The 14,115-nt window shown below is 44.1% G+C and overlaps 1 protein-coding gene across 1 annotated transcript in view; it reads left to right on the forward strand.

Moving 5' to 3' along the window:
• The window catches only part of F13A1 (coagulation factor XIII A chain), a 61,073-nt gene that overhangs the window by 9,895 nt on the left and 37,063 nt on the right, over nucleotides 1–14,115 (forward strand). The window contains exon 4 of the mRNA XM_057399302.1: nucleotides 9,533–9,784. Coding sequence (XP_057255285.1) covers nucleotides 9,533–9,784 — 252 coding nt within the window. The remainder of the gene's footprint in view (nucleotides 1–9,532; nucleotides 9,785–14,115) is intronic.

Raw genomic sequence — 14,115 nt, forward strand, 5'->3', positions numbered from 1 at the left:
TTGAACACTGCCAGGGATGGAGCATTCACAACCTCCCTGGGCAACCTATTCCAGTGCCTCACCACCCTAACAGGAAAGAATTTCCTCCTTATATCCAATCTAAACTTCCCCTGTTTAAGTTTTAACCCGTTACCCCTTGTCCTATCACTACAGTCTCTAATGAAGAGTCCCCCCCCAGCATCCCTATAGGCCCCCTTCAGATACTGGAAGGCTGCTAGGAGGTCTCCACGCAGCCTTCTCTTCTCCAGGCTGAACAGCCCCAATTTCCTCAGCCTGTCTTCCTACGGGAGGTGCTTCAGTCCCCTGATCATCCTCGTGGCCCTTCTCTGGGCTTGTTCCAGCAGTTCCATGTCCTTTGGATGTTGAGGACACCAGAACTGCACACAATACTCCAGGTGAGGTCTCACAAGAGCAGAGTAGAGGGGCAGGATCACCTCCTTCAACCTGCTGGTCACGCTCCTTCTGATGCAGCCCAGGATACGGTTGCCTTTCTGGGCTGCAAGCGCACACTGAAGCCGGCTCATGTTCATTTTCTCATCGACCAACACCCCCAAGTCCTTCTCCGCAGGGCTGCTCTGAATCTCTTCTCTGCCCAACCTGTAGCTGTGCCTGGGATTGCTCCGACCCAGGTGCAGGACCTTGCACTTGTCATGGTTAAACCTCGTAAGGTTGGCATCTGCCCACCTCACAAGCGTGTCAAGGTCCCTCTGGATGGTATTCCTTCCCTCCAGTGTACCAACTGAACAAAGGCACTTGGGAGCTGACTCAGACAACAGCCATACAGCAGAGCTGGCTTGAGCTCAGAGAAGCTTTTTGCAGTGACATAACGGGTATATCTCCCAGAAAAGTGCTGAGTTTGAGAGGTTAACATGATGGAATACACCCAGAAATATTGACAGGTTGTTCTAAAATGACCTTTCCAAAGAGCTCTCTGTGTGCCTGAGCAGTGGATTTCAAACAGTGTAGCAGAACTGTAGAATAACCTACTTTGGAGGGACCTTCAGGGAACTCATGTCCAAGTCCTTGCTCAAAGCAGGTCCAGGTTGCTCAGGCTGCTCAGGGCCTTGCCCTAGGGACAGGTTTTGAGTATCTCCAAGGGTGGGGATGCTACCCCAAACAGTGTTTACTGAGCTGTAGAATATTTTGGACGTTTCAAGGTGCTGTTCTCATAAGGTACAAAGACACTTTTGGTGGGGATGGATGGCCTTAGCTCCTGGGGAATTCAGTTACAGCTGGGAAATCTCAACGTCTCTTTTTGCAGGGCAGTTCCTATGGTGAGGTCTGTTTATACAACAGCACCACATAAAGCTATTCAGAAATTATTAGTTCCCATCACTGGAAGTTTCCCAGCACTGACGTTAATCCATCACAGAATTTTTATCCATTAAAGACTAATTTTGCTCCTGAAAAATGTGGCAATGGTAATGACTCGACCCTGTCTTTGTGCAGAACTGGTCTATTTCCTTTATGGCCTAAAATTTAGTTTTAGTTCTCTCTTTTTGCTCCTATTTTTGCTTCTTTTCCATCATTAAAAAGATGATTAATGAAGCAAGTAAAGCAAGTAGAGACTGCTTAATCCTTCTAATTGATAATGAATCAAGGGTACCTGGGACAAATGCTTCTCTCATCATGCGGAACTAGGTCTAAGACACTCATGGAATAATCTTCAGTAACAATCTTTTTTAATCCACAGTCCATTTAAAGACCATTTATACAGAGTCTAGGATTCACAGGCTAAATTGTATAAACAAATATATATACGTGTCTGTAAGTATGTAAATATGTCACCTTAATCTCTTGAAAGCCACTTTTATTGATATTCTTCTGCGATGGTTCCTTATGCCTAGAGCAGGTTTTGCTTTAACAGACTGTTTTCCATAGAGTCATTATTGGTGAAACTGGCTGAAGTGCTAATATGTGAATTATTTTAATTCAGTTTTGCACATAATGCTTCATTAAATTAGGACCATACTTCTCTGCTAAAGTATGGAATACTATACATACAATAAATGTGCCAAAAAATCCACATGGAAAAATATCCATTTATAAAGAGTAATGGGTTGTTATTCCAGTTCTTGTGCTGGAGTGCAGCACTGCATCAGTACCTGTGGTTTGGGAGTTGTACCATCACCACATATTTCCTTTCTCTCAGCCCACTTCCTGGCTTTACTGAGAGGAAAGATGAGCATCACCCCTTGGGAAATACTCATTTTATTGGCCTGGGGATGAGATGAAAGAGACAAAAAGAAATGTAAATGCTGTGCTTACATCCAATTCCCCACACCGGGAACAACTTCAGCTTGCTTTGAGTCCTGGAGGCCCAGAGGAGCCAATGACCCCTTCACCCATCTTGATGTCTCCTGACTACTGCCTTTGTGGTCATGGGTATACTTTGTGCTGCTCTCAGGTTTCTCCTGTGTAGGGATTGGGGATCAGCCTGACTGAGCATGGCTCCCACACTTGGGTCAGTCAGTTTGGCAGGAGTGCTGCAAAGTTTCCACAGTCACTGCTGCACTGGTGGTGATTTCTCTGAAAAGCAGATATATGATTAGATGGGCTTATATGGCCTTCAATCTTGCTTTTAGTAGTAGTTTCCTGTACATGGCTGTAAATTCTGGAGTGGCTGATGAGTTTATATGGTGCATCCTTACTTAATGTTATATTTCCCCACATCCTCATAAATTGTTGTCTATTTGTATTTTCCTTAAATGGCTTCATAAATCCATATATATTGGTCTAGTCCTAAATATTATTATGAATGTTTTATCCATTGGCACACTTCTGGAACTGTCATAAATCCCAGTCCTCCAGGCTACTATCACCTTTCCACACATACGCATGCTTGGACACTCATGCACCCACTAATACGCACTTCTCAGGCTTCTATAAATCATTGGCTTTTGGCCTGAGATGAGAGCAGAGACTTACTGTTCCTTTTTCTACAGTCTTCCCAGGCCTCCTGCTCCACAGGAATAGTTATAAACACATGAAAGCTGCTAAGAACAACAAAGATGCTAGAGCTGATCCCATATGGCTTATTTAGGTGACACCAAATTCCTACTTATAGTCAGATGGGCATCCAAGTACAACAAAATAATGTGTCCTATTCAAGACACCCATACCAGAACTGATGGAGCTCCTCATACTGTCCTGCAGTGTCTACAGCCTTTCCCTAATTTCACAGCAGTGCTGGGATGTGGGTTATTCTGGGAGGGTTGAGGTTTTGTTCCATTTGTCAGGCAATAAATCTGTATTAGTGGAAAGTATTGCTGCCCCTGCTGTCACCTGTCCACCTCAGCAGCTCTGGAGCAGGGCAGCTGGTAGCTAATGGAGTGGCTGAGCTATGAGGCATTCCTCAGCGCCTTGGATAGGATGTCAAGCTGAGTTCTGCCTCTGAGGCAAAGTTGCTGATTGGAAAACTCTAGATCTTGATATGCTGTTAGGAGCCTTCTTGGCGTTATACAAGATCAACTGACTCTGGTGCTAGGGTCAAACTCTGTGGTACATAACACAACACTAAGGGGCTAATAAATCGCCCTCTAAACTGATTATTTATCACTGCTAAACTATTTCCCATTTAGGCTTGGCACAATTTGAGGCTCTCTTTAACAAAGAACTATAAAATTTGAACAAAGATACAGAAACACCTGATAATCTAAACAGGGTGTCCCATTTGGGAGGAAAAAGTGTAATTTATTAGCAGTGGAACACATTTCTTACAGCTTGACTGCAGACAAAGAGACCTGTTTGACAGCTCTTAAAATACAACAAACCTCCCCACTTTCTGAACAAATTCATTGGGGTATTTTTTCCTTCCCTCTGGAATTCCCAGCCAGGATCCAGAGGAGCAGAGAGGATGGTTTCCCTCAAAACATTCCATGAATGCAGTAATTTATGCAAAGAAATCTTTATCTTCATTATGTCCTCTTCTTCTACTGCTGCAGCAGCAGCAAGTGGTACATATAATCTAGCTTTTTTTTAAATTATTTTAATAGGTAAGGTGCATGACTCCAATGTGTGTTTTACAACAGTAAAATCCTATAAACATTCACTCCTGGAACTGAGTGGTCAAATGTTAAGGATTCCTAACTGGAGTCATAAGCAAAAAAATATTTCAAGACATTTGGGTTTCCTACATTTCCAAGTTTGTATGTAGCACTTCTGAAGGCAATGGAATTTGATGGTGGAAGGACCGCAGGTGAGATATTACAGCAACAGTTTGAAGACACTATGGGGTTCTTTTACAAAAATTTGTCTCTCCTTCTTGCTTGTTTTGTCTTAGTTTTACTTTTCCATGTTTTTTCTCTTCTCTCTTTCTTCCTTCTCTTCTCCTCCTTTTTTTTCCTTACTCCTTTTTCCTCTTTTGACATTTGTTGTAGTTATTTATAGTAATTAATAAGGCATGGTCCCCCTATGCTAACACCCATTCTCAGGTTGCTTGCTACGAGTAAGGCTTATCTCTGTTACACAGCTACTGTACTTGTGGCTTCCAGCTCTAACTTATTTATTAATCTTCACAATTGTTATACTTCCAGGATTGGCATTGAAATAGGTTCTTTACCCTTTGTGTGAAAGAGTGTATCTAGGTAAACTGAATGAACCTATGAGGAAAATTGTTAATCTTACTGTGTATAATGTATGTCCCAAAGGGAGATAGATTCCTCAACTCCTTTAAAAAAGCAGTCTTCTAAGGAGGGTTCCTAAAAAGACTACGGAGAAATAGCTTTGTTCACCTTCCTGTCTTCTGCAGCATCCTACTTCCATAGGGGGGAAATGTCTCTAAACCTCACTGTATCTCTAATCTCAGTCCTACCAAATTTTCCCTCCTCCCTGATGAAAGTAAAACACCTACACATTTGTGAGTAAATGGACCTATACAAGAGCACCTGTCAGTGCTTACACTGGCTGTGCTAACAGCACAGCCCTAACACACACAGAGGGTATTGTATATGTTCACTGGGGATCAAGGAGAAACCTAAACTAGGTGGATATATGGGCTTCCAGATACTGGGCAGGGAAGGAGAATGATGAGCATCATCTGAGCAAGCCCTGGTCCCTGTTAGTCACTCATAAAGAACAGCAGCAGAATTGGATAACTGGAGGAGGAGCGCTTGTGTTTTTCTTGCTGAACTTGCTGTACTTATCTCTCTCTCTCTCTCTGTTGCTGTAAATCTCTGTGGTGTGGCAATTTAACCCAGAATTAAACACAGCTTGCCTCCATGCCTGACAGGCCCAGAGCTGACATGCTAAGGAACTAAGGCATATGTTAAAAATAACTCACTTTGCATGTGTGTGTGGCCACAGTTCTGTGTTTCAGATGGCTCATTCTTTTGCTGCTGCATAAATGGGCTTCTGCAAGCTTTAACAAACACTGCACTCTGCTTTTTGCCCCTGTAAAGTGTGTGTGTGTGTGGCAGCATCCCATACATGCCCACATCCACATGTGACTAATCCATGGTGCATTTTGCCATGTAGAACTTCACTCTCATTTGTTTGCTTTCAAGGCCTTGTCAGGCAACACTGAGAGAGACCTGAGCTCCTTTAATAATGACAACAGCTATACTAAAAGACAGCTCCTCTTTTCCTGGGTGCCTGGAAACCCCAGGAGTTGCTGAGCTGAGCTGCAACTGAACTGAGCAGGACTTTAGGCAGCCCAGCTTGGACAGCTACAGAAATCAAGGTGGGAGATAAAAAAGGATAAGAAAGAAGCACCAAAAGTTAACAGGCCTGTGCACTGTGCAGCGGTGGAAATAGATATGTTTGTGCCATTAAACCTCCTGTACAAGGGAGGTTTTTGTAAATACAGTGTCTTCTGGCGATACCACAGCTCAGTATCTAGCATTGAAAAGCAGAGAATGGGAGGCCCATAAAGAAAGAGGGTCACTGGATTTTCTCCTGTACTCTCCTGCCTTGAAGGCAGGGCAGTCAGCAGCCCCCATTCAGTGCCTGATATCTTCTAATCTCCAAAGGGAGCCTGTAAAAAAATTCACTCTCTGCCTGGTGGTAACAGTGCAGCACCCTCCAGGCTTTCTGAGTTCTCAGGCTGGATTTTCCCATTTCCATGTTCTGTTGAAGCAGACAGGAACATCCCAACAGCATGATGTCACATAGCAATTCTCTTTCACAGAGCAATTGGCTGTGAAATGTCCTCATCTGAGGGCCAGGGCCTCCTACACCCAAAGCACACGTGAACACCAGGCAGTAAAGCAACCACAAAGAACTGGCTGTGGAGCGTTTCGGGCTGCCAACTCCTGGAGCAAATCAGAGTAGGAGAGATCCTGAGCCAACTGATGCTGCTGGCAGAAGCGCCCTCCCATCAGCATAAAAAGGGTTTATCTTGTCTACATGGCTCCTGGTCCTGACATGCACCCAAACTTTCCTCCTGCCTCTCTATAGGTTGGGATAGCACCAGAGACCCTGCAGAGAGTGCTCTGCCAGACATTCCTGAGCTCTTAAGTAATAAGTCTTTGGATAACATTGAATATTCTTGCTTAGAAACTAACCCAGAGAATGAAATCACCACTGCATGCTACCCATTCTGAGGAAGGGCTGACATTACAGATATCCCAGCTATGAGCCAAAGTTGGCCCTACTTCTCCACTGCAGCCAGAAATGTGTGCTTAAGATGTAGATAAAAGTCAAATGGAGTCCTAAGAGGACTTCCTTATGATGTTGATAAACATAGTACTGAACCTGTATAAGGATTCTTTTGCCAGCAGCCTTAGCATGTAATGCCAAAGTTACTCAGTTTTATAGCACTTTAGTATCAAGACAACAGATGTGTGTATATGATACAAGTGTGGCTGATGCTGTCAGGTGTCTAGATGTGTGATTACAATTCAGCTCCACAAGCTCCTGTCAGAAGTAACAATTCACTTGCTCTTCCATTTGCCATTCAGTATTTGTTTCAGAAAATTAGGGAACCTGTCCTCTTTTCAAAGAAAACATTGGAAATTGCTCACTGCGATCTTGAGGGCTCTGCCCGTCTTCTCAGACTTCCTTATGGATTCAGGATTTATGAGAACATTAGGGAGCACCAAACCCTGCTCATCTGTCAGAAGCAAGCAGTGTTCTCTTGTATTTACTGTTTATAACATCTGCAAATTATTCTGACTTCTAGGATATCCTTTCTCTGGCATCCCTGCTATGTCTGCAGGGGTGCAGGTAATACCCCAGAGCACCTCCTTCTCACGAGTGAGCAAGACTGTGCAGTGGCTCTCCCTTACTACATGGGAGCAGCTGTGTGGGGCATGCAGAAGCTCTGGGCTGAAAGGACCTTGCATACTCCTCAGCAGCAGCTACCTCTGCTCTCTTGTCTAGAAACAAGTGTATTAGGGTGTCTTGCTGCTTTGCATGCAACAGGGACGTTTGTTTGAAAGAGCAAATGAAGTTCTGCATGTTGAGGTTTCAGAAAAGTGAGGCTTGGTACTTTGCCAAACCTGCTATGTGGTGTCAGTGACAGGGTTTCCATAAGAATGTTTTGCAAAGGCTTCATTGCCTCTCTCAGATCCTATCTTGTTCCTACAGACGGTTTTACTGGGGAGTGATTCTGCAGCCTCCTCACTGGTACATGTGATGTACATGACATAGTGGAGCAAAGCCCCCGCCACAGCACAGCTCCTTCTGCCCCTGTAGGCTCCTACACAGACATGCAGCTTCCAGTGAAGATATCATTGCCTGTTCCTAACCATGTCAAAATAGAAATGTCTGCCCCTTCCCACCATTCTGAAGGAGATAAGGGAGGTATTCTTAAAAGTAGCACTTGTTAATGGTTTTCAAGCATGTCGGTTCAATTACATGGTTTGCTCTGCGGCTTTGTTTGAGTGGACTGCTTTTTAAAAAAAAACAATTATGCCAAAACTAGAAGCAAAATATCAACCATAGAGGCAAGCTGGGTCATACCCAGTTGCACTACAAAGAACAAGAATATGTTCAGCTCTTAGATTGCAATTGTTAGCAGGCGCAAGATTCTCATCTCTGCTACCTCTATAGGCTCTTCTCTCTAGGCTGGCTTTTCTTTGATGGCTTATATTTGAAGCATCCAGTGCTTTATCTTCTAGTGTTTTCTATTGATTTTGCTCTTATTCTACTCCTTTTTTTTCTGTAGCTCTTTGCCTTCTGTTGTATCCCTTGCTGATCTGAATGAGCTTCATGGGTTACAGCATCCCTGGCCAGCAGAGCAAAGCAAGCTATTTATGTGAACTGAACATCTGTAAAAGGGAAATTCACATGCACTGAATAATCTCTCAGATGAAGCACAGTAACCCGAGATTTCACAGATATTGTGGCAGCTCATAAGCTTCAGATTCAAAGCTGGAGTTGTCCTTTCCCAGAATGTATCAGTGTTCAGATTCGGGATTATCTTTAAATCAGTTGTATAAAAATAAGCAAGCAGGAATATCAACGCCTTTGTGAGTTTAATTTTGAAGTTCTTAAATAGTAGGAATGAAAAATATAGAAGTCTGTCTCTCTGCCATCGTTGTGTTTCATTACCCTATTTTTGAATGAGAGTCTGATTTTCAGCCTAAAATATGAAATGAAGAATAGATTTGAGAATGAGATAAGGAACTCAGCCTTCTCACAAGTGTCTTTTCTGTCTACACTGCTGGTTGGCTTCCAGATACAGTTTGGCTCTACCTCACGCTTAAACGGTGGAACCTCACACAACTTTGAATCCTGGCAGTGTACATGTTCACATGTAGCCTGTCTGTCTAGATGTTTTTTATAGTTGGCAGAGTAAAATAGGCTTCTCTGGGGTGTTACTTGTCTTACTATGAGGTAGACTATCACGTGAAGTACTTTGGAGGTATGTCATACTTTGGGACACATTGCTTGCAGACAAAGTTTGACTATCCAGGCCAGATGTCACCTATACTACCGGTGTCCAGAGTTGGTTCCCTCTCTGTACATGAGAAATGGATGCTTGGGAGGAACTAGCATTGGGTATCTGTTGGTGGACTGACTTGGCTTTATCTATCTATGTGAACTTGCATGAAAGAGCACTTGGTCTCTGCTTCTTATCACAGTAATGCAGTGAGAACAAGGTTTGGCTCTGCTCAAGAGCCCCAGGGTTGATGTCTGTGCCCCAGTGGCCACTTGCATGCTAGTGAAGAGGGTGGTGGGTGCATCTAAACTGAGGACGGGGTTCTTACTTAAGCTTACCAGCAGCATAGCTGACACCAAGGCAAGGAGCAAGCTGAGTGCAACTTGCTGCAATAGGATAAACAGTGGTGAGTAAGGAAAGCCTGGGACAGCCCCTACTCATGCTGCCAGGGCTACACTCGTGGCAGTGCCTGAGCCAGCGAGACTGAAGCTTGCTGGAGCATGATGGGTGGGGGTGGCTGCATGAGCTGCCTGCTGGGAGGTGCTGCATGTATTTGTGCAGCTGTACAGCGAAGTGACCAAGCACTGCGCAAAGTAATGAGGGAGGTGGGTGGTTTCCACCCACTAAAACTTGCCACCTCTGCTGAAAATAAAGCAGAGGGACCGAGAACTGCCAGGAAATTAAGAACCTCTTCACCTCTCTCTCCAGGTCGTTACCCACAGCAAAACAAAGGCACCTACATCCCGATCCTAGTAGGTAATGTGCTGAAACCTGGTGAGTGGGGAGCCAAAATTACCCACAGAGACAACAACTCCATTCGCCTGTCCATCATGTCCTCTGCCACCTGCATCGTTGGGAAGTTTCGCTTGTATGTTGCTGTCTGGACTCCCTTTGGCATCATCCGGACACAAAGAAACTCAGCAACCGACACTTACATCCTGTTCAATCCCTGGTGCCAGCGTAAGTACCTTATCAAAGTCAAAGGTTCACTCTTTCTGCTGCCAGGCTCATGGGGTTTGGGGAGAGTGTGGTCCACTAAGGAGAGCTTAGTACCAAGGAGACTGGAGAAATGCCAGTTTGGGTCTGGAAACTATATAGTAACTCTGCCAAGAGGATTTGGTGTGGGACAGGATCTGTCAAGTTACATCACTGACCACCACATTTAGGATTGAACATCTTCAGCCAAAAGCCTGCATGAATTGAACCTGCTGTGGCATCACTGGTTGTGGTGCCTTCCTGCCACTACATGACATTTGCCCTTTTAACATCCCCTTTACTGGTGACTAATTAGCAGCAACCTTGCCCTCTGTGAAGAACAAAACGTTTGGCAAATTAGTCCTTTTTTTATTACCCAGTGGGCTGAAGAAAAATTTATATTTTTAAATCTCCCCAGACCAGACCTTAGACTGACAGGATTGTATTTTACCCAAACTCCATGTGGCTTTAAGGAGAGGGCATGGAGGACCAGAAACACTCAGCTCAGCCTTCTGACAGGCTGTAGCACTGTGTCTCAGCTTCTGACACTTGTAAGGCCCCAAGTCATACATATTACTGTATATTGAGGTCAGCAGCTAACTTTAATATTTTCCTGCCATCCTCCCTTCATCTTAAAATCTTTTACCAGAGTATTTGCATCAAATAATCCCATACCAAACAAGGGCCATCCTACCTAGTGACAAGTAAGTTTAGCATTATTAATAGAGCCCATTATTCAGCTGCACTACTGTCAGTACATTGCATGATTTGTGCTGAATTCATTACTTGCCCTTGGTCCAAGGGAATATAAGCAATGATTAGCTTATGCATTATTTAAGAACATACATGTTAATGCTGCATAAAGCAGAGTCAGTTAAGTGGGAACAGAAGGGAAGGGCAGGGCACAAGGCCCATGACACCATGAAATACTTCTGAAAGCAGTGCAGAGGTAAGTACCTTATAGCAGCATGCTAAGAGTTTGTTCTGGGAGAGGCAGGAGAGTGTGTAACAAAAAGAGAGGAAGCATTGCGAAGTTATGACTTACCGTGAGCAGACAAAACTGAAGGTTTGTGAAGGCATTGCCAGCCTCTCACAGCTCCAGCTAGGGAGGTGTAATTCTCCACCCCAGGGTAGAGCAATCCTTGGTGTTAGTTTTGGGTGTCCTAACAGCCAGTTTGTTAGCCAGCATGGTGACTCTGCAATGGCACAGCTTCTACCTGTAAAAGGATAAACCCCAAAGAAAAAAGCTTCTTAAATTGCCTCATTACTAGCATACAACAAGCTAGGGCGGCATGCAGCCTTAATGTGGAGAAAAAATGTGATGTGGGAGGCTTGGCTACCCCACTGTGGTGTGACTGGGGCTACACAGGCTGATCAGAGGCACTAGTCAGGGGGTGTGAAGGGAAAAATCAATCCCTTCTACACACCCTTTTCCCCACCAGCCCCGTGTGCTGACTAATCCACTTCAGTTCCTGGCTAGGCACTATGCTCTCCTATGCCCTCCCTCCCTCCCTCACACCAGAGCCTAATCGGGCCAAAAGTGAACAAGATTAAAACCATGGCATGAGCAACCCAGAAGGAGTAAGACATGCAGCAGTTTCCTCCACCAGCAGCAGCCATCCGTTGCCCCGACCCAGGAGAGGCAACTCGGTGTCACCCCTGGAGGACCACATTTTCATCACTTGCTTACATATTCAGGTACCTTGATGGTTCCAGGTCCTGTCCCTTGTTGACTGTTACAGATTTCATTTGCTGCATGTTTCATTTGGATTTATTCTCATTTCTTGCCCCTACTTTGACTCCTAGGTAGTTTGAGCTAATTGGCACCTGTATCTGCCTTTCCCCCTTTCCTTGTGTTAGAAAACCAGTGACTGCCTTTGCTTGCTTTATCCCCTGGCTGGAAAAGATTGTTCAGTGGAATGACAAAAGGGTATAAAAACTCAGGCAGTTAAAGCACAGAGAAAACAATAGTTTGAAAATCTCCTAGACTTGTTTGCTGGGTTAATAGCTAAGCAGAAAAGTCTGAGTGAAAAGCCCCATTAAAAAGAGAGAAGGCTGATGCCAGGAATGAATGGGGATTGGGGATTGTTACAGCAAGCAGCAGAGTATGGGCTCTGTCAGTGTCTAGCTCAGCTTTCCAACTCATCATTTTGGAGAAACATCAATGTGTCAGTATGAGCTTTTCTTTAAGACAGAGGCATTTGTGCCCTTTCTTATTGCTCCTTTTCTCACTGTAGTTCAGCGCTGACATATCTTCCCAGCCAGGGATGTGGGTTTTTCCTGCTGTTTCAGAACAAGTTTGAATACCAGTCAAGCTACAGAGTACCTCACTTCCAAAATCATCAGATGCTTTCTTATATTTTAATCCCCTTAGCTACATTTAAGGCTGATCACCAAGAATACTTTAAAGATTCAGATGCAGGGCTTGATTCTGCCAAATGACATGCACCAGCCCAAACATGTGGGAATTCAGCAAGCTAATGGATTGAGATTTCACATACTCAGGTGGAATTTGCATTGCTTAGTGAGCAAAGTAAAGCCTGTGAGGAGAAGCAGCATCCTTTCTTCAGCCAGCTGACATATTTGGGAAAATCGGGGTTGCTTTTGGGCATGTACAGCCCTCTTCAGTTCTGAAACGCGATGCAAATGGAAAGTAGTTAAGGATAACTTCCAGGAGTTTAACTTAACTCTTAGCAGTATCAGACTGCATGAAAGCAGAGAAAGGCTCCTTTGATCAGGATACTTGTAAGCTCTTTCCAAGGAGGCGCTAACTCCCAGCAACTTTCTGCCAGGGAACATTCGGTGCTTATCAGGACAAGACCTTGCGTTGACTTGTGTGGCTCTCACCCTCCCACAGGTGGAGATTCATAGTGCATCTCAGCAAGCTGCCGACTCTCAGAGATGAGGTGTGCATTTCATTCACCCAAGCTTCCTGCAAAGTGTATTTTATTTAAGCAATTGAATGTATTGCAACTTTATTGAGTCAGTTACACATTTCTTCTGCTTAAATGTTCTAATACAGTTTGAGGATTAGTAACACGCAGTTAACTTTGGACTCTTCATAAGTGTTACCAGTCATCCAAATTTGGCCCAAAAGCATTTTCTTGCATTTATAGCTAAATCCTAAATTTGATCTCTTTTATCATAGATTCTAGGTGGGCAAAATGCGCACAGAGTTTCATCCTTCTGTTGTAATAATACACGCAAGCACTAGCAGCTGCGAGGCAGCAAACTGATCTTGGTCCTGGGGGTGGAGTAGGTTTTGTAGATAACCATACTTAGCTCTTGAAGCTTTGTGCTCGCCGCAGTGCTGTCCTCTTCCAGTGAGGCCCACTCTTGCATGCCTGAATTCCCATGGGAGTGTGTTAAACGGACACAATCTTGTCACTCAGGACAAGATTGCCACCTTCACCCATCTGCGGTGCTGCTGTACTCAGTGGTCACTGTTTGCGCTACAAGATAGAATTTCCAGCTCCAGGCAGTTGCTGTAGTGGGAATGGGGTCCCCCCATAGTGGCCAGAGTCCTCTCATGCTTGTTCACGTTCCCAAATGGAAAGGGCTGTTCTGCATTCCTCATACTTGAGCCTGCATTCAGTGGGATTCCTCTCCTGCAGTACTGTCTTTGCGTGAAGTGTATTTTCACCTTATCCATCTTCAAACAGAGAGGCATAGAGGCTAATTTGCTTCTTTGTAGCATTGCTAGTGTCTTAGTAATTTCCCAGGATGAAAGAAACGAGTAAAAAAAACCCCTTAAACTGCTAGAGAAGAAGAACAAACAAACCCAGCACATTTCCATGGAATTCTTCCGTTTGTCAGATGTGAGCCTCCACTTGCACAAAATAATTAGGAGTTGTACTATGTAGAGCATGCTTAGCATCAAAGTAGCCACAGATGCCTCATATTTTGTTCTAAACAGTCTCAAGGGTAGTGAAAGCTGTCAAAAATCAAAGCAGCTGGCTTCTCTGGGAAACACAGAAGCACTTTTTACTTTATCAAAAAACACAAATATTTTAAAATAATTGACAGAGAAGTTAATCAATTTTCATCTGATCTAGCAAAGATCAGGCAGTCTCAAAATAACATAAGCATCTCAGTTGATACCAACCAGATCAATATTGATATTTTTAATCCCTGAAAGAAAACAACAGCTGTCAAGAAGGCATATGCACACACTCCACTGAATGCAGAACTGTACAGAGGAAGGTGTGAGTTCTCCTTCTTTAAATGCATTCTCTGTACCATTTGTGTGGATGTGCCTTAAGAAAATTCAAAGCCCACTGAGAGAATGCACATAATTGTTCAGTCAGCAAATCAGG

The sequence above is a fragment of the Pezoporus wallicus genome, unplaced genomic scaffold (assembly GCF_028554395.1).
Source record: "Pezoporus wallicus isolate ANWC-B61680 ecotype Strahan unplaced genomic scaffold, APGP_CSIRO_Pwel_v1 contig_818, whole genome shotgun sequence".
NCBI lineage: Eukaryota > Metazoa > Chordata > Aves > Psittaciformes > Psittacidae > Pezoporus > Pezoporus wallicus.